This window comes from Cydia strobilella, chromosome 2 (genome assembly GCF_947568885.1).
Source record: "Cydia strobilella chromosome 2, ilCydStro3.1, whole genome shotgun sequence".
Lineage (NCBI taxonomy): Eukaryota > Metazoa > Arthropoda > Insecta > Lepidoptera > Tortricidae > Cydia > Cydia strobilella.
This window is the reverse complement of record NC_086042.1, coordinates 21,441,912-21,467,665: the sequence shown is the minus strand read 5'-3', so window position 1 is coordinate 21,467,665 and position 25,754 is coordinate 21,441,912. Positions and strand designations below refer to the sequence as shown.

Sequence of the window (25,754 nt, the reverse complement as noted above, 5' to 3'; positions counted from 1 at the left end):
TACACACATACACTCCACACAGGGTACTGCGGCAAGCAGCGCGCCGCGCCGCCCCACCCCGACCACCACCTGCCGCCGCCGCCCTACATCCTCGACGACCCGGTGCGTACACACATACACTCCACACAGGGTACTGCGGCAAGCAGCGCGCCGCGCCGCCCCACCCCGACCACCACCTGCCGCCGCCGCCCGACATCCTCGACGACCCGGTGCGTACACACATACACTCCACACAGGGTACTGCGGCAAGCAGCGCGCCGCGCCGCCCCACCCCGACCACCACCTGCCGCCGCCGCCCGACATCCTCGACGACCCGGTGCGTACACACATACACTCCACACAGGGTACTGCGGCAAGCAGCGCGCCGCGCCGCCCCACCCCGACCACCACCTGCCGCCGCCGCCCTACATCCTCGACGACCCGGTGCGTACACACATACACTCCACACAGGGTACTGCGGCAAGCAGCGCGCCGCGCCGCCCCACCCCGACCACCACCTGCCGCCGCCGCCCGACATCCTCGACGACCCGGTGCGTACACACATACACTCCACACAGGGTACTGCGGCAAGCAGCGCGCCGCGCCGCCCCACCCCGACCACCACCTGCCGCCGCCGCCCTACATCCTCGACGACCCGGTGCGTACACACATACACTCCACACAGGGTACTGCGGCAAGCAGCGCGCCGCGCCGCCCCACCCCGACCACCACCTGCCGCCGCCGCCCGACATCCTCGACGACCCGGTGCGTACACACATACACTCCACACAGGGTACTGCGGCAAGCAGCGCGCCGCGCCGCCCCACCCCGACCACCACCTGCCGCCGCCGCCCGACATCCTCGACGACCCGGTGCGTACACACATACACTCCACACAGGGTACTGCGGCAAGCAGCGCGCCGCGCCGCCCCACCCCGACCACCACCTGCCGCCGCCGCCCGACATCCTCGACGACCCGGTGCGTACACACATACACTCCACACAGGGTACTGCGGCAAGCAGCGCGCCGCGCCGCCCCACCCCGACCACCACCTGCCGCCGCCGCCCGACATCCTCGACGACCCGGTGCGTACACACATACACTCCACACAGGGTACTGCGGCAAGCAGCGCGCCGCGCCGCCCCACCCCGACCACCACCTGCCGCCGCCGCCCGACATCCTCGACGACCCGGTGCGTACACACATACACTCCACACAGGGTACTGCGGCAAGCAGCGCGCCGCGCCGCCCCACCCCGACCACCACCTGCCGCCGCCGCCCGACATCCTCGACGACCCGGTGCGTACACACATACACTCCACACAGGGTACTGCGGCAAGCAGCGCGCCGCGCCGCCCCACCCCGACCACCACCTGCCGCCGCCGCCCGACATCCTCGACGACCCGGTGCGTACACACATACACTCCACACAGGGTACTGCGGCAAGCAGCGCGCCGCGCCGCCCCACCCCGACCACCACCTGCCGCCGCCGCCCGACATCCTCGACGACCCGGTGCGTACACACATACACTCCACACAGGGTACTGCGGCAAGCAGCGCGCCGCGCCGCCCCACCCCGACCACCACCTGCCGCCGCCGCCCGACATCCTCGACGACCCGGTGCGTACACACATACACTCCACACAGGGTACTGCGGCAAGCAGCGCGCCGCGCCGCCCCACCCCGACCACCACCTGCCGCCGCCGCCCGACATCCTCGACGACCCGGTGCGTACACACATACACTCCACACAGGGTACTGCGGCAAGCAGCGCGCCGCGCCGCCCCACCCCGACCACCACCTGCCGCCGCCGCCCTACATCCTCGACGACCCGGTCCGGTGCGTACACATACACGCCACACAGGGTACTGCGGCAAGCACAAGTGCGCGCGCAAGCAAGATTTCATTCTCACTGGCAGTCATTTAACCTACAAATGAGAGTGCTGGAGTAGAAAAATATACATTATATCTCATAGTATTCGACGACGTAGCACATGGCATAAAAACTGGCCCGACGAATTTTTTTTCTCATTTTATGTTTCGTCAACGAGAAGTTCTTAATTCTTATTGTAGTTATATATATCACAAATAGTGTAAATTTCTGATGGTAGTAAGATATTTCATATCTGGGGGCACGACAGTGCCCCCGCAAAGTCGAGGAAGACAAAGAGGCACGGCCGTACCATCCTGTTCTCGAAACCACTTGGGCCATTTTCAACGTTCTGTAATTTTGTGATAGCTAAAGCCCTGAATTTTCAATGACGTATAGAGCATAACATAATTTAGATATATTATGAAATTATTTAGAATATCATGTAATTTGAACATGTAAAAAGGTCTGGATCTTTATCAAGCAATTCGGTATACAATCACTTTAGAATTGTGTATAATAACAATTATAAATATTAACCCATTAATGTCTTTCAGAGGACGACTGAAGCGCTAGCGAGTCAGCCTCGCAACGAATCACTGCCAGAGACTGAAAAGAGCCTGCTCGATTTAGCCGATAATCACGGTCAGTACAAAACTTTCAGTTAGCATAGTGGCACCAATAGTCGACAAAGTTTCGCATATTTAAAGACTACAGTGATTTATGTACATTTTTGAAAATGGTTTAATTATCACCACAAAGAGCGGATAGCCTGTTATATATGTAACTACCTGTCGGGTATAGACAGACATTATTTATTAATTATTATGAAAGTTCAATAAAACACTGCGGAACAAATAATTGAAGCACACCAAACAAGCATATACAGGCTTGATATGTTGTAAAGGTCCCCCGACGCTTGCGACGTCGGCGCTCCACGCGTTGGACCTACAGTTCTGCGCGCAAGGCAAGTTGCTCACCCGACATTAACATCCACACCCAGCTTTGCACTAATGCTCGACCACACGAACCGATCTTATTCAGGCATCTTCGTTAAAGTTGATTTAGTCAATGCTCACAAGCACCAGCGACTGGCAACGTCTCAATCCTCTTCTCAAACATGCAATGAAATATGTAACCCGTGCAAAGCCGGGGCGGGTCGCTATAGTCCCTTAGTTACCTTGGATTGTTATCCAGTGTTGCTTTGCTTTGGGCTTTGTAGACTGGTTGCCACTTGCCTGATTATTCACCCTCATTCACACCACCAACCACCAACTCACATTGATAAAAATCTTGTTATTAATGGTCCATTTGGTTTATGTAAGCATAAAGGTAATATATATACGAAACTCTCTCTTTACATCTTTATTTACCAAACACCAAAGTAACAACAATGTATTAATACGTCAAAGTTGACAATAAACATGACAAATGACAACTTCGTACGTGAAAAACTAAATACGTCAAAAACAGTAAGTAGGTATAAAAGCTCATGTTATGTCTCAATATTTCAAATGTTTATTTGTGTAATTAAATTTGTAATTGAAAATATTAGATTTTGTTAATAATGGCTTATTTATTATGTTCATGTCGATTTTATATAAATAAAACTGCAAAATATAGCAAACATCATTTATAGTTTTTTTTTTATAGGCGTAGTGGCAGAATGTCATTACGAGCCATAAAGCAAATACTGCCTATAGTTCTTTTTTATGGCTAAATGCAATGATGCTGTGTCACAAATATCTGTGAAATGGAATTTCAAAAAAGAGCACTTTGCCTACCTAGGCCTGCAGTTTTGTATGAATTTTCATTAAAGACCTCTAGTCTAGCCGCGCCTGAAACGTGACACTTCGGAGCCTATTTTAAGGAACATAATATAATATCAATATTTCATTGCATATTTGAGAAAACTTTAAGTGCCAAAAACGACAGTCAGGCGGATATAAGGCGAAAAAATTAGACGTACATAAAAATATACGTGTAATAAAAATACACGTGTAAAATATACGTGTGATAAAGATATACGTGGTAGTTATATTTTGTGTGTAGTTTACTTTTAGTTTTTCTGTAGATTTCGTGGAGTTTTATTTATTTATTTCATTGCATGTTTGAGAAAACACTATACATACCTCGGCATGAAAAGGGGTTGTCGGCCTCACTACGTTCGGCCGGCAACCCCGTACTTTACGGCCTCTGTAGTAATGTACTATTAGAACAAGAGAAATAATGCCACAGTAAAGTATCGTTGTTCAATATATTATATGTGTACGTTAATTGGCAATGTATTTTCGCTACTAATATGATTATTTCTCTTTATGTCGGGTGATGTAATAAAGCAATAAAATTGGGGCGTGGTTTGGATAAATCAGGATAATGCGAAAACATATGACTTATTTTTTGTATGACTGTTTGCATTTCTACATTTTACCCTGATTTATTTACATAAGCATAATTTTATAGTGCGACATAAAATAGTAGAAATTAAATAAAATGGAACTAAAAAAAATCCATACTAAATTGTTGTCATGTTTAAGCATTTTACGTCAAAAATATGACAGTTACGTAGGAAGTGGCGCCCTCATATATTTTCTACAATTTCTTGTCGGACTATACATATGTCGTCTTCGCATTCAATGCATCAATTATATCCGACTGTCATGATTTGGTTTGATGAAGATGTTTGTCTAATCAGTCTAATATTTTCCTTTATCTTTTTTTTTGTATGGCCATAACTCGATTGCAGTAATTTCTGTTCGTTCGCTTTTGTGTTTTGTTTGACTAGCTAACGTCATCTAAAGGCGGGATTCCACCAGTGTATGGCACTGTGCGCCACAAGCATATTCAGTACAAAAATGCTTGTGCCGCACACTGGTGGAATCCCGCCTTAATATGTGCACTCAAGCGTTCTAAAATCTTGTGAAACCTGCCATGTATAACTTCCATAACATTCTTCTCTTAGTCCTAATAAAAATAAATATTTCAATCTGGCATTAATATTACTTACATATACAAACATTGACTAAGATTGTATATTGTCTAAATTAATTTTATTTTAGACAATTTGTACCTATATTTAGTGCAATTAACATATTTGATTAATTCTGGAAATGGATTTAGTGGGTATACATTCTTAAATGTAAAAACTTACATAAAAATAGGCCAAGTGCGAGTTGGACTCGCGCACCGAGGGTTCCGTACTTTTTAGTATTTGTTGTTATAGCGGCAACAGAAATACATCATCTGTGAGAATTTCAACTGACGGACTTTCACGGTTCATGAGATACAGCCTGGTGACAGACAGACGGACAGCGGAGTCTTAGTAATAGGGTCCCGTTTTTACCCTTTGGGTACGGAACCCTAACAACGGATGAAGTAGGTGATGAATACTATGAGAGATATCCCCCCATGAGACACTTTCTAATAATGGGTTTTGAGTTTTCCACTTCATCCCCGTAGCTTGGTAAAGTCTTCATGAAATAAAGCACAGCTTTTTAGCAAAAACTTTTTAGAAAAGTTTAGTAATATCTCAATTTTGAAATAAAGTATCATTTTTTGAATATCTTCGTTGCAACGTTCAAATTGTTTGTTACCAATCCTTATAGGGCCGAAGTTTTCAAATGAAAATTTCAAAGCTTAGGAATATAAGGTAATTTTCACAGCTAGAGCAGTTCAGTATAAAAGATGGTTGTATCCTCGCAGGTGTGACGACCGTGTACCGGCCCACCACGCCGCCCTACCCGCCGCCGCAGCAGATGTTCCCCATGCAGCAGCTCGCGCCTAACCTTACCCAGGTCAGACTTATTTTATGTACACCATTTTTCTTCCCTTTACAATCTACAATGCTTGGCACGGACTGTTTTTAAAAATATTTGAAGGTATGAATCGGCTCATAAATTGACCTGTGAATGCGAAAATTCATTTTATTCTGTTTTTAGTATTTGTTGTTATAGCGGCAACAGAAATACATCATCTGTGAAAATTTCAACTGTCTAGCTATGACGGTTCATGAGATACAGCCTGGTGACAGACAGACGGACAGCGGAGTCTTAGTAATAGGGTCCCGTTTTTACCCTTTGGGTACAGAACCCTAAAAAATCGATTACCTTCTAGAGCGATCCAATACAAGAACGGCCGCGAATGAAGCCGACGCGTAAATGTACCAAGTTTGGTTGCAAGTTTCTTCGTATGGAGGCGCTCAGAAAGCTCGGTCAACATATTACTGAAGTATGTCAGCTGTTCACGTATATACTCGTGTAAAAAATAGTTGATTATTATAGAAAATCATATAATTATTGTCAGAGTGTAGCTAAATCACAGTAATAGTCTAGACTCTAGACGGTAATATTTAGAACATCACTTAGGAGTATCTAACACATCTTTGAATGCGTAAAGAAGACATACATAAGTCGAGATGGGTCAACTTTTATATTTTTTCTAGCAACAGCAACTACAGGAGTTACAACAACAACAGCTCCAACAGTTGGCAGCGCAGCAGGTCCAACAACAACAGCAGCAACAGCAAACGCAGCAAGAGCAGCAAACGCAGCAGCTGCCACAACAGACGCAGCAAAAGAAACAGCAGCAACCCCAACAGCCCCAACCCCTTCAGCAGTATTCGCAGGAACTGCAGAGGCCTGAAGCGTATGCGCCACAGCCACAGGTACGTGTCTTATTATGTCGCAAAAATATTGTTTTCACTTCTCATGCTCGTAAAGTTCGTCTTTAAGTCGTGCGTAGCGTGCGTGCGTTCGACATAAAATCGCTTTTTAAGCTCTAGTGCATAAAGTAAAATCATCTGTCATGACCCTTATTGACTTAGCAATAGTCCAAAATCCCGGCGCGCCCCTGACCGACCCAAGTACAATTTTCTTGATTAAATACAGTAAAATAACCTAAAATATTGGATTTTTTTGTATATTTTACAATTGAAGTGAAAAGCAGAGTGTATAAACTCAGGCATAAATTTCTATTTTTATCCTCGACTATATTATATTGGTCCTTGGTGCGCTCAGACCAATAAATTGCCTCGGATAAAAATGGATCGCTTTATGCCCGTGTTGTACGATCTACTATTTGTTTACATGTTTATTTTCATTAGTTGGGAAAATGGGCGCTAATGTGTAATCGGGTCTTAAAACGCTGCAGTTATATGGATATCAAAGAAGTGCTCCAAGAGCACTGTGTAAACGTTCACTTTTCGATTCCACAACGGCATTATTTTCTAGTAATCGGAAAACCCCCAAAAGGAGCAGTAGCAAGAGTTAAAGTAACTGTGAATGCCATAATATTACCCGCGAGCTTTCGTTGCCGAGGCGGTACAGTACAGTGGTCAGTCACTGATCTTGTCAGTAAGGGTCGGTTGCACCAAACCGTCTGTCACTGCTAAAGCGTTCGCTAAATCTTATTGTACGGGAAATTTCATAGATCTCTGCTGCGTGAAGTTGATCAGTCTGTTAATTGTGGCTGGTGCAACTCGTGCTTGTTATTGCAGGCGGGCGCGGGCGCGGGCGCGGGCGCGGAAGGCTGCGGCGCGGTGGAGGCGCGCGAGCTGGGCGCGGTGCTGGCCTACCTGCAGCGCGAGGTGCCCTCGCTCGTGTCGCTCCCGCCCAACGAGCTGCGCTCGCTGGTGCTGCAGGTTATAAACTACACTATCTCATACGACACGAGACCACCTGCCATGGCTTCCCGATTTCTATCGACTTCAAGTCCATTTATTGACCGTCACCTAATTTTACCATTTGTTTAAAGGAGAAACCTAATTTAGTCTACATTCCCTAAGCTCGAAATTTGTGTGCAGATCCTAAGCAATTAAAAGCGCAAGTGGTTTAAGTAGACTAGACAACTAGACGATTTTAAGTAAACCTATAATGGGAACCTATAATTGGCTTTTTGTTATTTACTTATATAACTATTGTATAATTGATAGCTGTTGGTTCTCCGAAAAATACCTAGTCGGCTCATAAGTTCTGTCACTGGCCTTTAAAATTTAAATTTGGAACTCCTAAAACAAAAACCGTTCTGCATTTGAATTTCGAATCTTTATTAAATATTTGAGTAGTATAATTTTGCAATTTTCTGTTTTCTTCAACATGGAGTGGACGCTTAAAGATAGCCGTACCGCAATAATTGCACTATATCGTTGTGGTCACTCGCCGACTAAAATTTTTAAGCTACTTGAAAATTTAAAATTCTCTCTAAGATTTGTGTATCGTACCATAAAAAGATACAGTGAGGTCTCTAGTTTAAATGACAAGAAAAGAAGCGGTCGTCCGCGTACAGCTAGGACTCCAGCGGTTGTACAAGCAATTAGGGCACGCATTGCCAGAAATCCCGCTAGGAAACAAAAAGTTATGGACCTCCAGATGGGTTTGAGCAAAAACACGGTGAAAAGAGTGCTTAATCAAGACCTGAGACTTCGTGCTTATAAACGAAAAACTGGCCGTCTTCTCAATGGTCGGCTTAAAGCTTTAAGGCTTAAAAGATCTAAAGCTTTATTGAAGAAGTACGCTAAAAATAAGCACCGTTGTATACTGTTTTCGGACGAGAAAATTTTTGACATAGAAGAAAACTGTAATAAACAAAATGATAGAGTGTACGCTCGCAATAGTAAAGAAGCGTCTAATAGCATTCCCCGTATTCAAAGAGGTCATCACCCTTCATCTGTGATGGTTTGGCTGGGAGTTTCTTATGCGGGCGTCACTAGTATGCATTTTTGTGAGAAAGGAGTAAAAACTAGTGCCAAAGTGTACCAAGACACGGTGTTGACTAATATTGTGAAACCACTATCCCATACGATGTTTCTAAACCATCATTGGGTTTTCCAGCAGGACTCTGCTCCAGCCCATAAGGCAAAGTCTACACAAGCCTGGCTCGCCTCCAATAAAATCGACTTTATACGGCATGAAGATTGGCCCTCCTCTAGCCCAGATCTTAATCCTTTAGACTATAAAATATGGCAGTATTTAGAGGAAAAGGTGTGCTCAAAACCTCATGCAAATCTAGACTCGCTGAAAAAATCTCTTGCTACGGCAGTGGCCAATATCGACATGAAAGTGGTGCGTGAATCCATTGGCGACTGGCCACGAAGACTTCAAGCCTGTGTAGATAATTATGGCGGTCATTTTGAATAAATGTTATACATTTAGATTCTCTAGTTTATAAGCTTTCAAACGCTGTACAAATGATACGGAATAAACTTAAACTTTTGATTTTATTTGATACTATGTATATGACAGAACTTATGAGCCGACTAGGTAAATAAATAAACCCGCAGTTGATCAACATCACAGTTCTTGAATGATCATATCTTAATAATTTTGATCGCAGGAAGTGTACAGGTTAACCGTTAGCGCAGTCGCTCACATCCCTAGTCAGATAACATGTAATATTGTCGTCGTGATGCGTGGACGGTTACAGGTTATGCAGCAGAAGTCGCACGAGATCCTCTCGAGCAAGTGCGCGGAGGCGGAGGAGGCGGAGGAGGAGGGCGAGGAGCGGCAGGCGCGGCAGCTGCTTGCCGTGGCCGAGCAGGCGCTCGGCGCCGACTGGGCGAGGCCCCACCACCACCACCACGGCGACCAGGCGGTCAGTATTCAACATTACCTTACCACACCAGATATTTCAAACTAAACTCGATCATGTTACAAATGTAGAGCTCTTTAAACGATTGCGCGCCAGCGTCATGCCATGTAGTCCTGCCACGCGTAACTTTTCTACCGCGTCCGTAGGACACTAGGGGTGTATGTCACTGTATTGAATGAATGTCCAACTACAATACAAGTATCTAATTACACAGGTTAGCAACGGGTGCCAGTACCGCGTGCGCGGCATCTCGCCGCTGGACCCCACGCTGGAGCACGAGCCGGCGGAGCGCGAGCCGCCCTTCCCCCAGCCCGCGCACCCGCCCCAACCCCACCCCCTACCCCAACCCGCCGACGACTACCGGTGAGAACAATCTTATCAATCAATAACAATTGAACTAAAACAAGAAAAGAGTGCTTTGTGAGGGTTACTTTATCGTATTCTCGGGTCCTTAGATTCTGACATGAATTATGTTATCCAGGTCGGCGACGTTCGTGCCGCCGCACACGCCCGCGGTGACGCAACCCCAGACCGCCCAACCCCAATCTAAGCGGGACCACCCCACCACTGGAGTCAAGAAAAAGGTACATAATCAAAGACATCTTTACCACGGACCTAAAATAATATTCCATCGACATCTCTTAAGATGCCTATGTTGAATAGAAAGTTGAATTGTGATATTTTCACAGTACATGTCGTGTCGTAGTTTCGATTCGGCTAATATAATGATGGGGCGGTGCAGACTCTGTATGGAGGCAGAGGAGACGCCCTTGCACATCCTCACAGTGCCCTTGCCTAATGCGTACTCGTGACCTAATCCTGGGCGGACACATATTGCGCCCGGAGGAGTTAGTCTCTCGAGATCAAGAAGATCCTGCAGCTGTTTGAAGTTGCAGGTTTGGTTCGAGAGTTGTAGTAGGTGGCGCGATCACACTAGATCAGGGATGGTCGCAGTGATACATAGGCTTTGGAGCCTTATATAGCCCCTAATACGAAGAAGAAGAAGAACATAATGATGCGTCTTCCTCAGGGTCGATTCACGGGCGGGTCTCGGACGCGCGGCGGCGACGCGTTCGGCACGGCCACGCCCCCGCAGCCCGCGCCGGCCGCCTACTCCGCCATGGACGTGGACGGCGAGACCGACTCCAACCACGACACCGCGCTCACGCTCGCCTGCGCCGGCGGACACGAGGACCTCGTCGAGCTGCTGCTCAGCCGCGGCGCCGACATCGAGCACCGGGACAAGAAGGTACTCTACTACACTTCTTAGATTAAATGTCTGAAGCGGTTGCAACTGTTGCAGGTATCCTAAACTTGTTTTGTTCCCCAGGGCTTCACTCCTCTCATCCTAGCGGCGACCGCGGGACACGAGAAGATCGTGGAGATCCTCCTTAACCACGGCGCGGACATCGAGGCGCAGTCGGAGCGGACGAAGGACACGCCGCTGTCGCTGGCGTGCTCGGGCGGCCGCTACGAGGTCGTGGAGCTCATCCTCAGTCGCGGCGCTAACAAGGAGCACAGGAACGTCTCCGACTACACCCCCCTCTCGCTGGCCGCTTCCGGCGGCTACGTTAACATCATCAGGCTGCTCTTACACCACCAGGTACTTATTATTTTTACAATATATTGTAAGAGTTTGGAATGATTCACGGTTAGTTTCACTAGACTTATATAGACCGTGATTACCGTTTGTATTATTTGTGAGCTCCCGATATTTCGACGCAGTCATGACATGCATGACATGATGCATGTAACTGCGTCGAAATATCGGGAGCTCACAAATAATACAAAAGGTAATCACGGTCTATATCCCGGTGAATATAAGTCTAGTGAATATATTGTAAGGTCATTTATTTTTATACATTTCTGGAATTGGATTTTAAAATGGGAATATATTGACTGATTCAATGATGAAGCGTGTTGAATACGCAAAATGTGTAAATTTCACAAAAACCATGTTATCAACACTGCCCACACCACAAATCATACTTTGACATTATTATGATGAGTACAAACGAAGTTAGTATCGCAAGTTAAATGTATGTGATCAGGCGGAGATAAACTCCCGCACGGGCTCGAAGCTCGGCATCTCGCCGCTGATGTTGGCGGCGATGAACGGGCACACGGCGGCCGTGCGTCTGCTGCTGGACTGCGGCTCCGACATCAACGCGCAGATCGAGACCAACCGCAACACCGCGCTCACGCTCGCTTGCTTCCAAGGTATTCTAACCGCTCCACTTTCATTTCATTCCATCTTCATCTTAAATCTCAAACACTCGCCATCAGATATATATCGGAGCGTTCAAAAATATCTGAACACGCACTCTAGCGCCTTGACAATAGAGACGTGTTCAGATATTTGTGAGCATCTTGGCCGCTCCGATATAATCTGATGGCGACTGTACATAGGTCGATTGACACTGACCAAGCTTAAAAGCTCAGATACAGCTTACGGCTCTCTGACCTGGTACGAGCCCAGACAAGTTGTCTTTCTGTCTCGCGGGATATGGACGAAAGTAAAAATGCACAGCTAATTAACTTTCCAAGATCGCTCGTCCGGTGAACCTGGCTAATGCGATCATTTATTTATATCATTACATTCAATTATTATTACAATATATTATTGTAATAATAGATAACGTATTGTGCGTTACGTCTGTGTCTGTGTATTAACTCGCCACCGTGTACTCGGACAGGGCGGCACGAGGTGGTGAGCCTGCTCCTAGACCGCAAGGCGAACGTGGAGCACCGCGCGAAGACCGGTCTGACGCCCCTGATGGAGGCGGCCAGCGGCGGCTACGTGGAGGTGGGCCGCGTGCTGCTGGACAAGGGCGCCGACGTCAACGCGCCGCCCGTGCCTTCCTCGCGCGACACCGCGCTCACCATCGCCGCCGACAAGGGACACACCAAGTTCGTCGAGCTGCTTCTGCAGAGGTGAGCAGAGCACTGTTTATAAAGCGCAAACAATACCTCCATTACCAAGGGAAAATACTATATTGACAAACGCCAATTCAAAAGTAAAAATGTATGGGATGACAAATGTAACGAAAACTGATGTTTTATGATAATTTCTATACATTGTTTAATTTTCGTTTGGCTTTTTCTACAAACGTTGGAAGTGAACACCGGCGACCGCTGTAAACATTTTAACCGCCCCTACTTTCCATAACTCACAACAGTCAATCTTATCGGAATATATGAAGGTGCGTTTTATCTGTTACGCATTGTCATTTATAACGGGATGTGGCGGTCAAGAAATAGATATACATTCATGATTATTGCTGCTCATGTAAAGTTAGCAGGATTTGAATGTGGTTTAAATTCGTAGGCGAGCAGCGGTGGAAGTGAAAAACAAGAAAGGCAACTCCCCCCTCTGGCTGGCCGCTAACGGCGGTCACCTCGCCGTCGTCGAGATGCTATACGCGGCCGGCGCGGACATCGACTCACAGGACAATAGAAAGGTAAACGCTTATATGTACTATCACTGATATGTACACGGGCTCCTACCATAGATGTTCGAACGAGAAAGAAAGGTTTCAATTTCAAAAATTTTGCCAAGTCCGAAACCGTTAACAAACATTTGGTTAACTATACTTGTTGTCTTGCAGGTATCGTGCCTGATGGCCGCCTTCCGAAAGGGCCACACTAAAGTAGTCAAGTGGATGGTCGGCGTCGTCACGCAATTTCCCTCTGACCAGGAAATGACGAGGTGAGTTAAGCTCACTTTAAGTTAATAAAATTTAACTGCTTAGAAGTGTAACTACAAGAGTCAAGGTCTTGTAAAGTTGCTGATTTTTGAATCGGCACGTACAAGTTCCGATTATTATATTATAACCGGGGTAACTTTTATCTTGGAAGGTACATCTGCACAATATCGGACAAGGAACTGTTAGAGAAATGCCAAGAGTGCGTGCGCGCGATCCGCGCGGCGAAGGAGACGCAGGCGGCGCGCGCCAACCAGAACGCCACCATCCTGCTGGAGGAGCTCGACGCCGAGCGCTGTCGCGAGGAGTCGCGGCGCCAGGCCGCCGCGCGCCGCCGCGAGCGCAAGAAGAAGAAGAAGATGGAGAAGAAGGTCACCATCATGGTCAGTGTCCTACAGCTACTCCTGCCAGTGCAACGTGACTCCCGCACCGTACATCCGCGTTGCTATTTGAAGCCTCTGGGGCGCATATAATATGACGTTGTTTATGATGTTTATATTTTCCTGCTCTAGTGGTAGTAGTGCGTTATTTCTGGTTACTGACGATCTGGCTCCTGTTTCACCAGTAAGATAATTGTAACCTGACAATTCGCCGTACATTTCTGGTCCAACAAGTAAATATGTTAATTATTGGCCCGGAAATGTACAGAACATTGTCAGGTGTCATGTGTCAGCCTGGTGAAATACATACCTGGTTTGGGTCCCATGACGTATTGCTGCCTAGTTTCTTCTTCAACTTGTTAAACACAATAAAAGTCTTTCGAAAATTGAATGCTAAGATGAGATCCATGTGTATTCGAAAAATGAATTGTAACTTGATTTCGACTCCTTTTTAAAAATGTAATGCTCATTAACAGGAGGAGCGTCGCAAGCTCCAAGCGGAAAACGACAAGAACTCCTTATACTCTGAGAAGGCACTGGGCGAGTGCTCCGAGGGCGGCGAGCCCGACGACGAGCCGCAGGCCAAGGAAGAGGGCGACTCCGGCATCGACGCCAACTCGCAGGTACACATTATAAAATTGATTGTATGTAATGTAATGTTTAATAGTGAAATGGTGAGTAACGTTGATCAGTCTGTCAAGTGTGGTTAGTGCAACTGGCCCTAACTGTTGTAACAGTTTTGCAGGGTTTCTGTCTGCAGTATAATTTTGTTGTTTTTTTAGTAATAAATAATACTGTAAAATGTAGTTGAAAATATTTTGGCAAGAAAGCTTTTTCCAACAGTATTAAGATATAAAAGATTTTTCATAAAAATGCAATAAAATATTGATATTATGTTCCTTATAATAGGCTGCGAAGTATCACGTTTCAGGCGCGACTAGACTTTTGAAATTCAACTAGACCGGCAAAGTGCTCTTTTTTAATTTCCATTCATAGATATTTGTAAAACAGGATCATGGCATTCAGCCATTAAAAAAACTATAGGCACTATTTGCTTTATGGTTCGTAATGACAGTCTGCCACTACGCCTATAAAGGCTTGGCCAAACACACGGCATGACGCAGCGCCTCGTCCGCGCCGCGTGATGCCGACGCGATGCCTGTTCAAACAGGGCGCGCGCCGGCCTCGCGCTCTCAACACTCATAACTATCCTGTCTATATGTATTCGGCCGGCAAACCCTTACTTCACGGCCTCTGTAGTAATGTACTATTAAATATAATCTATCCTAAACAATAAAAGAAGGCTTATTTTAATACGGTGATGTGCAGGGCTCATGCTCCTCCTCGGACGTGAAGGCGCCGCCGGCCGCGAGCGCCAAGAGCAAGAAGAAGAGGAAAGATGAGAAAGCGCCCCCGCCCGCCCCGCCCGCCAAACACCCCGACAAAGTGAGTCTTCTTCGTCTAACTGTTAATTCTCTATATTATCAAATATCTGTTGTTAAGGCGAAGTATAACAAAAAAGGTCCAACGTCAAAAATTTACATTCAAAAACGTATAACTTTTATTTTTGTTATTGGTGAGAATGGTAAGTACTTGTGAGCTAGGTACTTAATTTCCCCTAAACGCTAATGAAGTGATGAATTGAGGAGCAGTCATCGTGGTCCTTTCACAATTCTCGTCATGATTTGGTCGGCAGTTTGAAATGTGATTTTTTCATAGACCTAGCATTACATAGACCAGCTATACGCGTGCGCTCGTAAGGGATAGACATAGATGACGTCATAAACGTGGGGATACCATATTGGTAAAAATTACCCCAATATTTGATATCACGGGGCGATTACCCTGGAGGCAAAGTTAGCTTGTTTGACGGTATTAAAAAATTGTTAAATAAAATGTCAATGGGCCGTTCTTTTAAGGCGTATAAACAATGAAATACCTCCTATAATTCGCGCAGGTGGTACAAAACTAAACATGTTTAGTAAATAAAACGTAAAATAAAATGTATTATGGGTTTTAATTTAAAGAAGTCACAAATCTCAATCACACCAATTAATGTACACCACATTTAATCTTCACAACATTTGTTTATTTATTTTTTGGAATTAGAAGTACGAAAAAATTTCGAGGTCAAAATTACCCATAAAATTATGATATTTTCATCTGGTATCCCTAACATGATTGTTATGCAGCTAAATTAAGAAGAAGTTTAAAAATGGCTGACCTCAGACTCCTACCTACCTACGTAATTTGGGCGGATAATTTTACAAATAATGTTTTGTTAATTTGCGTAAATAATTGTGATATTTTTATTGAAATCGTTTGATTCTACATTGCTTTGAGTGTAACGTAATTTTACGATGTTATTCTCACATATTGCGTTAAGAGGAAGGTGTAAAATACCGTACTTACGTGTGAAAGGTTATGATCTCATATTTTTGCTCAGAGCGGCTATTACAGCCGATTACAGAACAATTCACCAGTATTTTATCAAAGTTCAAGCATTCAAAACGCTAACCATCACTATATTTCATAAGAGAAAGCACAATTTCATACAAAACAACGATAATTATTCAAGCAACGAACAAACATGACATGTCACGTACTTATTTGTTTGCCACAACCTCGGTTGTGGCAGCGGTGGAAAAGTGAAACTATGACAAGGACAAACAATAACAGCGCTTTCTCTGCTACTCCTACTGAAAGATACATAAGACTATCCCGTTCGGTCATTTTCCCCCACTCCTCATGACCGATCCAGTTATACTAGATTCATGGATTTTTTCAATTTAGTATTTATGTAACGGTGCCCTTATTTTGGGTTTATAACAACAGCAATGGAAATTATACGAAACATTATTTTTCTTCAGACTAAACCCAAAATAATAGAGAGTAAACCAGAAAAAGAGAGCACTCCTAAACCAGACAAGAAACAGGAGAAGGAAAATGTCGCTCCCAGCCCGCCGGCCACGCCGGTCAAACCGGCGCTCCTGCCCGAGCGGCGGCCGCCCGAGAAAAAGGACAAGTGAGTGCATGCCACATCCATATTACTGCGGGAGGAACTATTCACATTCTATAGCGAGATATCAACCGCGTCGCGCAGGCGGCGTGCCACTTGTCTTAGGTTGCTAGTCCAACTAATTATGGGTCTCTATTTTTTAATCCATATTTCTGTATCTCACATGTGTTTTTTATAGTTGTCACGTTGGACTGACAGCCACTTGACAGGCGATAAAGTTAAACAGCATATGTAATGCCGATTTGTAATAACAGTAACCTCAAGGCAGTACAGACACCAGTAGGTTACACATGTAGAGCTTCATGAATATCTTCACGCGATTAATGCCAATAAAGATTGTAACATTGTCATCTTTTTGTGCTCATCATGTATCTGCTTCTGTCTGTTATTGCCGAAATACTAAGCTATTAATTGAATTATATTATAACAATACTCTGATATTACTTAGCTAACCGGAGTGTTAATATGTAGGCAATACTGGTATATGGCTTCGGTAGATTGAACGCCTGTAATTTGCTGATAAAACGAAACCCAATAGCAATAATGAAGTGGTTTGGTTGAGGTGTTTGTTGCCAGTAATAAAAGGCTGCATGCTTGTAGTGGTTGCGATTCAGTGGAATTTATAAATGCTTGAAATATTGTCAGTTCAGTAAAAACTAATGTCGCAGTCCGTTCTTGGAACACTCATGAGCAAAATTCGACGCAATGTCTTCCGCGAAGTACTTGCATAAATATTTAACATTAGTTATACATATAGGTATGTATTTATATTAGGCAATATCACGCTGTATGCCTAAAGTAATAATCGTGGAATCGTATCTGATTTGAATGATTTTGTAACTATATGAACCAGAAACAATGTAATTGACCAACGAAAGCAGAATCTTATTCCTAACACCATTGATAAATCGATAAGAGTGTTAACATATTTAGTAGGCTTCACGATAAATATTATTCTTCCAGAAAACCCGAAGAGGATATCCCTAAGAGCATAACAGTACAGAACGTAAACAAATATGGCAGTAGCTCTAGAAAGAGTCAAGTGTTCGAATCCTCACGGTTTACGGCCGAGAAAGAGGACAATGACCCGACTGACAAAAACAAAAAGACGCACGCCACGCACCAGTAAGTTATCATGCGCGGGCGACGTGCACTAGCGACACACACTATTTGGCACTACACGAGGGCAAATCGTGGACATATAAACTCAAGAAAGGCAACACTGATCCATTATCCTTTTGGACAATTTCGCATATTTATGAATCATTAAGTCTCCATTCTTCTTTCGGTATAATTGCGCGTTTTTGTTTCATGCATATTGGCAAATATGTTTATGCTGCTCACTAAAGAGCTAAAGAGTAATCTCCTCAGTTTCTACCAGTCAGTACCGTTATGTAAAATTGAAAGTCTCCAGAAACGTAAAAACAAGTATTGCCTTATTTCAGTTTATGTTATTGGTAGACTCCGTCAAGCTTATGCTACGCACACTTTAAAAAAGGGTTTTTATTTTGTGTAAAATTAACCTGATTTCAGATCTCCCCTGAACTTAAAAAATAGTATTAGAACGTGGCTTGGCAGACTCTACGATTAAATGGATCCGCGATCAATCATACTTATGTCATTATGCTTTGGTGTGTGTACGAATACTACGAAATACCCGCGTCCTTTTCATCGCATTCATCTAGCGCACATGTTGACCGTCATTACTCCAAACAATCTCACCTTAAATTTCCGAGTGCTTAAAAGTGTCTAATTATATACGGATACTACTGTATTTGCATGGTACAATAGTGTTTTTGTTTGATGCATGTGTTTTAATTGTTGCGAGTAGTCCAAACGGTAACAGTATCACGAATTGAGATAAGTTTTAGAACATTGTGATTAAATGGTTAAATTATCTCCAATTAATACCATTAGGCCATTAGTTAATTTGGGACAATGCACTCATTGATAGTGAAAAAGTTGGTTATTAATGTAACATTTGCATGTTGTAGTTGCCACTTTATTCAATGCATTTTACTGCACCCATGTTCAGTAACTCAGTAATAATAAAATATAAAATTAAATTCAGTTATTTCAGATAATTGAGAATCCATATTTTTTTAGTAACGCTTTCACGTTTGCAGTTATGCAGGTCATCCGACTGCCGCGCTAAGCATAACAGCTTTATGCACATTTGAATTTCAAATTATTTATTTAAACAAAATAATTTAGAAGTGTACTTATACACCACACAACGATGCACATATGCTTAATAGTGTAGCAACTATGGAAATCGTATTTTCGACATCTACACTTGTCTAAACATGTCTAATATACACTGTCTATTGTCTAATTCACTTGTCGAAGTTAAGGAAAATGTGCATCGAATCGATATTCAATGACTACTTCCAATCATTGTAAAGTACTTGGGTTATACTATTCGTCAAAGCATACCATCATAAAATTGCATTTCATATTTTCTTACTTATTAAAATAATAGAATGAACATGATATACTTGATATTGTAGATGGGAGTTGGAAGGCAAGAGTACGTCGCCAAAGGGCGGGTGCGTGGGCGGCCGGCGAGAGGAAGGATGGAAAGAGGTCGTGCGCAAGTCGAGCGTGCAGACCCTTTCTACCGTTGAGCCAGGGTAAGTTGGCAAAAATAGAGATGGGCAAGTTTAACAAATGATCGTTCCTAAAGGGGCCCACTGATTACCAGTCCGCCGGACGATATGGGCTTGTCAGTTGTTCGGAACTGTCAAACTTTTGTTCTAACTGATAATCTTAAGGGGCCCACTGATTATCGTCCGGCGGACTGATAATCAGTGGGCCCGATAAGATCATCGTGATATGGGTAAGTAATAACTTGTGAAGTAGATCCAATTTTCTTTAAGAAAAATACTGCAGTAGTTAGAAGTACCGATAAACCCGTCTTCTGCGTATACTACTTAAGTAAATTGCAGTCTTCAAATCTTTATGTTGGTTTGCGTCAAACTCATTTGGTACTCGGCGGGTTCTGAACAGCCAAATTTGCAGCTATCAGCGGTTGCCCAGCGAACCTTATCTGTACGTAGACTGCAGTTATAGGATGTGGTTTGAAGCAGGCAGTTTGAGCTAGTCTTACTAGGATTCTATTGGCATGATGCTGTTTATTACAGATGCAAGAAAGTATCGGTCGGCGCGCATGCCATCTCGCGAGTGATCGGGCGCGCCGGCAGCAACATCAACGCCATCCGCGCCGCCACCGGCGCACACATCGAGGTCGACAAGCAGGGCAAGGGCCAGGGCGAGCGCATCATCACCATCAAGTATGTACACCCACTGAACTCTCTTTCTCCCGTACAAATTAAAATTGTAGATATATTGAACGTTTCGAGGTATCTAACAGTCTTTTTTTGACTCAAAAACAAGTGCACCGTTAATAAAATGTGTTCGTAACAGGGGTTCAGCGGAAGCAACGAAGCAGGCGGCGAGCCTGATAGCGGCGATGATCCGCGACCCCGAGGCCGACATCGCGGCGCTGCTGCCCCGCGCCAAGCTGCCCGCGCCGCAGCCGCCGCCGCTGCAGCCCAAGCAGCCCAAACAGGCACCGCCTAAGGTATGCTAGCCCGCGTTACGCGTTATGTCTTGGATTAACGTCGCATCTGCTGCTTCCCATCGCATCATTACATACAATCGGACGCTATGCGCAGCTTACGACATCCATTAAAGACCAATCTTTAAATAGAAGGGGGTGTATGGTTGTGGCCATAGACTAAAGGGATACTGAGACGCGTAAAGTATGTATTTAAAAATATTTTAGACGAACTTTTAATGCAGTTTTGTTTCTTTTTAAAAATAAAAGAATGCTTCCTTGAAGTAAATGAACTAACTTGAGGTTTTAAGGTACTTTCTCTCCAGGGCCCATAATTTTTTTCCACACTATACGTGCATGTGATGATTAATTGAAATGCCAATAGCAGCAGCAGCCGAGCGCCGTGCCCCTGGGCCGCGCGACGCCCACCGCGCGCGCGCCCGCCAAGCACGCCGCCGCGCCCCGCGCGCAGGCTCTCCGTCTAACTACGCACGGTAACTACCTATACATCAACGAGTACATCTACAATACACGCTTCTTACCTATACTTTCAATTAGACCTCGCGCCTATAATTTTAAAAAATGTGCTTTTACTTTAAAACGGTTTCTGTCCTTAGTACCTTTCCAAGTTTCGATCGATTATGTACATTTAACCTAAATACGCGACTGGTTGTCTGGCCAGGTCAAAAGATTTCAGTTTAGACCTACTTGCGCTTGCTGGGATACGGGGACTTAGCCCATAAATCGTTATCCGAATTTCTTTAAGATTCTAAAACTAATAATGAAGCAAAACATGATTATTATTTAACAGCAGCGTCAGTGGTCGAGAAGCGTGCCACACCCGCAGCGACGGCGGCCGGGACGCCGGTGAAGTCGTCGCTGTCATACACGGGCGCCATCGTGGGCACGCGCAACACGTTCGCGGCCAAGCTCACCGCGCCGCCCGCGCCCGCGCCCGCTCCGTCAATGCCCACGCCCGAACCTAAGGCGCGCCCCAAACCGCAGGTATGTGCCTACAGCCGCCACTCGGGGCTCATCCGCACCTGCGGCTACGGTTGCACCCCCGGCGGTGCGCCGCTGCCCGCGCACGAGCTCTACGCGCGCCCCGGGCGGCAGGTACGTGCCCGTACCAGAGTGCCAAGGAACACACGCTCCGAGCGTGCATGTTTGACCACGAAACATTTAACCGGTGTAAGCCTAAGGCGATCGTTGAACGTGCACGCTCGGTGTGTGTGTGTGCGTTTCATGGCCGAGGCATTAACGTATGCGGAGCAAAATCTGGACAAAGTTTTGAACATGTAAAAAGTAAGGGATTTATGGGGGACTAATCATATGTCACTTAAAATAGAAATTCATGGCAAGGTAACTATTATTTTGAGAACACCAATGGTCCAACGGACTACAATGTGAAATATGTCGAGCATACAGCGTTTCCTAAAAAGGAAGATAAAATTGTAACTTTAAAAAATGGTAACATTTGTGTTTTCGACACCGATGGCTTTAAAATACCATAACTGCCGTTAAAAATCTCGCATTTGAGTATACTTTACCTTGCTTGTAACATTATGAAAAAAAAGGAAAATTATTAAAAATAACCATGTTGTTTTTATTTAATACGACATTGAATTTTATCTAAATTTCACTCCGCATACGTTAGAATTTAAATTAAATTAAATAATTTCTTTATTCAGCACGGTGTTCCAAACTAACAGTTTGTTACTTAAAAGCTAGGTTATTTATACTAAAACTATTTTTATTACATACTACCTTAATTTAAAAAATATATACCCTGTTTGGGGGTTTATTTAGATAGTTCGTGAGGTAATTTCACGGTTGTCCAACTTTAATTGTAATAACAAGCCAAAATGTAAGAACAAACCAATGTTAACTGTTTGTTTGTAGAATGATAATGAGTAGGTGGCATATAACATTCAATTTAAACAATGGTCTTGACTCCCTACTAAATATCAGAAATGAATCGTGACGCCGTACTCGTACATCGTAAGGGATGGTAACATGGAATACATGTAGTATTTTCTCCGACAGACGAGCACGCCGCCCTCGAGCGCGCCGGCGCCGCCCGCCGCGTCGCCGCCCGCCCGCCACGACGACGACAAGCGCGTGCCCGACGTGCCGCAGGTAACACACTCCACACTATACCCATACCCTTACGACTACCGACTGATGAAGTTCGAAGCAGGTGAGGTGTTTTACGACACTGACAAATCCAGTGCTTTACTTTCATATACGTGTTAATTCCTCATCTCAGCCTGTCGATTGTGGCCTTGAGCCTGCTCAAGAAACGCGCTGTGCTTCAAACTTATTTGGTTGGTAGTTAAAACGAATATTTTAAGCTGTAGAATTTTCAATGTATGTTACTGGATAACGACAAAATTGAACTGCCCCAAGGTTAGGATGAAAAAATTTGCAACGCGCATCGTATGTGTAATTGCGGGGTGATGGCTGAGGAGAACGGCCACCACAGGCTGAGTTGCCAAAGGTCGTTTCCCTAGACACCACTCTATAAATTAAAATTTGCGGCCGGCAATGCCATCACATGCATATTGGAACCACCAGGCTAGTCTCGGTCTGACGGTAAAAGACCTGACGGACTAATCTTGGTTTCCTGGCGCAGAGGGCGGTGTCTTTTATGGGATGCGACATGTGTACATTTGCTGCATCTAAGACACGGTTAAGGCGTCAGGTTAAGCGGCAGAAAATGCCGTCAAGCAATAAGCACGCCAAATGCTACGGGTTGCAGAGGACGTATGTAGGTTAGATAATTTTAAGTAGTGATGATGAATTGATATAAATTTTCCATGTTACAGCTAAGCCCAGAAGCTCCAAGCCAGTGGAGCGAAGAAAACACTGCCAACCCTAACTCTGCACTACACATTAATACGACGCCACAGGTAATAAGATAGAGTTTATTTTTAAATTATATAAACTCAATTGAGTCTTGCCTACCTACGAGACAGGCTGAGCCTAGTGTAGGAGCCAGACCAACCTTCATTGTATATTTCTTAAGGGGCCCACTGACTATCAGTCCGCCGGACGATATCGGCCTGTCAGTTAGAACAAAAATTTGACAGTTCCGAACAAAAGACAGGCCGATATCGTCCGGCGGACTCATAGTCAGTGGGCCCCTTTAGCAAAAAAAATTGTTTAATATACTTATGAAGACGATTGATTGACTAAATAATAACCTGTTGAGTTGCCGAAGCATTTTTTTAAGATTATTTTAAATCCTTTCAATTCAATATAAACTGTTGAATTTATACAACATAATATTAATGCACACTGAGCCTCACATGGTCAACCGGTATAGCATACTGTGTCAGCTTGTTCGTAACCGTATGTGTGGTCGCAGTCTCGCTGCGGCAGCGGCAGCGGCAGCGGCGCGGGCCCGGGCGCGCAGGAGTACTCGCTGTTCAAGGACCTGTCGGCCGGCGCCGGCGCCGGCGGCGGCATGTGGGGCGCCGGCGACGCGCACGCCGACACGCCGCACCCGCACCAGGTACACTCCCTACACCGCTACACCAATACCGTGACCACCCACTTGTTATTCTTTTCTACACGCCGTCACTGGCCAAACTTGTGTTTGTGTGCACTCGACAGGTACATACATTGCAAACGCACATATGCGTACATACACTACACACAAATATACATGTAGACGATTAAATAAAGGTATTTTTGGTTAAAAATAACGTTCCTTATGATAAGCACATATTGTTTTTAATGCAGATGACTGCACCCTCAACTTTTCTTTTTCTAGTACAAAACGCAATAATACTTAATAATGCGAACCATTTGCAGACAAAGAAAAATAATTATACTTTTGTCTTATAAACACTGTAGAGTAGTAGAAACTTTTACATAACAAAACGTCTCAAATGAATCATTCTGTCAATGTATATTTGTTATAAATCAATCAAGTGGCATCTGTGACAAATCCTATTTATGTTACGTATGTCGCCGCCTCGTCCTTAAAGCTCATCGACACGTCCGATCCAGCAGGTGTACCGCGAGCAGGTGGACGTGAGCAAGGCGCCGGGCTACCGCGGCGCGGCGCCGGGCGGCTGCTCGCCGTGCTCGCGCACGTCCTCGCACGGCTCCACGCCGCCGCCCGCCTACCAGCCGCCGCAGCCGCCCTTCCACCAGCCGCTGCCCATCGGCCCGCTCCCACCCATCTCGCTCAGTGAGTCCACTATCTCTACTATCCGTTCCGTAGCCGTAACCGACGTCTCGATAACTATCGCACTTCCACATCCAATTGCACATACAGGTAAAAAAGCTTCAACAATGCTCAATATATCATTTTTTTCTATGTTGATGTATTGTCGATACTTGACGATGGGTGTGTGACCTTAAATCAGAAATCACAGACTTAAATTTATATCTTTGCGGCGTTGTTGTTGCCTATACTCACTTTTAATATTGTAAAAACTGTTTTTTAAACTGACGCGGCACTCACTACCTTATCGAGGTAGTGAATGCCCTTTATTAAAAAAAAACTGTCAATATGTCGTTTTACACATTTTCCGTACCATGAGTGGAAAACAGTTTACTTGCAAATACCGTTCAGTGAATAATTTCCAGGGGTGTTGCATTATTTTTAAACTATTTGTGTTATTTTTAGGTAACAGTGTGAATACGATGGACATGAGTGGATTATCTCGAAACGGACCTATCTATCAAGACAACTCCAGGAATGGACACAACATGATGGTAAGTTCTTATTTTCAACCGACTTCCAAAACGGAGGAGGTTATCAATTCGACCGTATTTTTATGTTTTTGTATGTGTTACCCCAGAACTACGTCATTTGTGAACCAATTTAGAGAATAGTTTTTTTTGTTTAAATGTGTATAGTCCCAAGTTGGTCCCGTTTTTGTTAAAACCAAGTTCACATGATGAGATCCATTAGGAATCCAGGGAACTCCTCAAATCTTATAGGGATACATATAGTGATTTATTATTTTCGTCAATAAACCGAGCATTTTTATCCAAAACGGTTCCATTTGATGAAGTGGAACTGCTGATGATGACCAGAAAGGGACTTTGACAACGCATATTTCAATTCTGGCGATTTGTCCATTTCGTTAAGTTTGTTAAGCAAGTTAGTTCTGAAGGAATATTTGTGTTAAGGTCCAGTTTTGATGATGGGTTCCATGAGGTCCAGTTCCTAAAATGTTGATGGCTTCAGATCCAGACCTTGAAACTTGAAACGTGTTTTTAAGAATAAATAAATTGCTCTGATATTTAGATTAAGGTAATATTTAAAACTTGACAATTTAAAAGTTCTTGTTGCTAGGCCTATTTGAATAAAGAATATATTGAATTGAATTGAATTGAATCGTACCTACCCGAAGCGCAAGAATGCTTAGTGACATGGCAGTTTGGCCAGACAGGAAGGAGCCTTGCAGAATGATGCATCACTTATAATAAAAACTTAAAACTAAAAATGCAAAAATAAAATTAATCTTTAACAAAAAGGATAACCGACTGCAAAAAGGATAAAATCCCGTTTTATATGCGCTAAAAAGTAATACGTTTGAAGTCGGTGTCAAGCCAAATAGTTACAATACCCCCTAACTAAAATGTAAACCGACACCGTCGCGTGCGCCGTTAACGGTATGGAAGTATCCGACCGAG

General features: G+C 44.5%; 1 protein-coding gene and 1 long non-coding RNA gene across 2 annotated transcripts in view; one reads left to right on the top strand and one right to left on the bottom strand.

The window, feature by feature from the left end:
* LOC134754507 (uncharacterized) overlaps positions 1-25,754 on the bottom strand; it is a 100,188-nt gene that overhangs the window by 59,349 nt on the left and 15,085 nt on the right. The window lies entirely within an intron of this gene.
* LOC134754433 (ankyrin repeat domain-containing protein 17) overlaps positions 1-25,754 on the top strand; it is a 65,535-nt gene that overhangs the window by 32,957 nt on the left and 6,824 nt on the right. The window contains exons 13-42 of the mRNA XM_063690763.1: positions 2,408-2,495; positions 2,758-2,817; positions 5,553-5,644; positions 5,964-6,077; positions 6,292-6,513; positions 7,345-7,488; positions 9,270-9,437; positions 9,649-9,797; positions 9,916-10,018; positions 10,465-10,683; positions 10,765-11,037; positions 11,486-11,654; positions 12,131-12,368; positions 12,763-12,895; positions 13,043-13,143; positions 13,293-13,521; positions 13,995-14,141; positions 14,848-14,964; positions 16,389-16,543; positions 17,501-17,662; positions 19,048-19,170; positions 19,681-19,830; positions 19,964-20,120; positions 20,482-20,590; positions 20,908-21,101; positions 22,143-22,235; positions 22,925-23,008; positions 23,467-23,613; positions 24,114-24,297; positions 24,739-24,827. Coding sequence (XP_063546833.1) covers positions 2,408-2,495; positions 2,758-2,817; positions 5,553-5,644; positions 5,964-6,077; positions 6,292-6,513; positions 7,345-7,488; positions 9,270-9,437; positions 9,649-9,797; positions 9,916-10,018; positions 10,465-10,683; positions 10,765-11,037; positions 11,486-11,654; positions 12,131-12,368; positions 12,763-12,895; positions 13,043-13,143; positions 13,293-13,521; positions 13,995-14,141; positions 14,848-14,964; positions 16,389-16,543; positions 17,501-17,662; positions 19,048-19,170; positions 19,681-19,830; positions 19,964-20,120; positions 20,482-20,590; positions 20,908-21,101; positions 22,143-22,235; positions 22,925-23,008; positions 23,467-23,613; positions 24,114-24,297; positions 24,739-24,827 — 4,413 coding nt within the window. The remainder of the gene's footprint in view (positions 1-2,407; positions 2,496-2,757; positions 2,818-5,552; positions 5,645-5,963; positions 6,078-6,291; positions 6,514-7,344; positions 7,489-9,269; positions 9,438-9,648; positions 9,798-9,915; positions 10,019-10,464; positions 10,684-10,764; positions 11,038-11,485; positions 11,655-12,130; positions 12,369-12,762; positions 12,896-13,042; positions 13,144-13,292; positions 13,522-13,994; positions 14,142-14,847; positions 14,965-16,388; positions 16,544-17,500; positions 17,663-19,047; positions 19,171-19,680; positions 19,831-19,963; positions 20,121-20,481; positions 20,591-20,907; positions 21,102-22,142; positions 22,236-22,924; positions 23,009-23,466; positions 23,614-24,113; positions 24,298-24,738; positions 24,828-25,754) is intronic.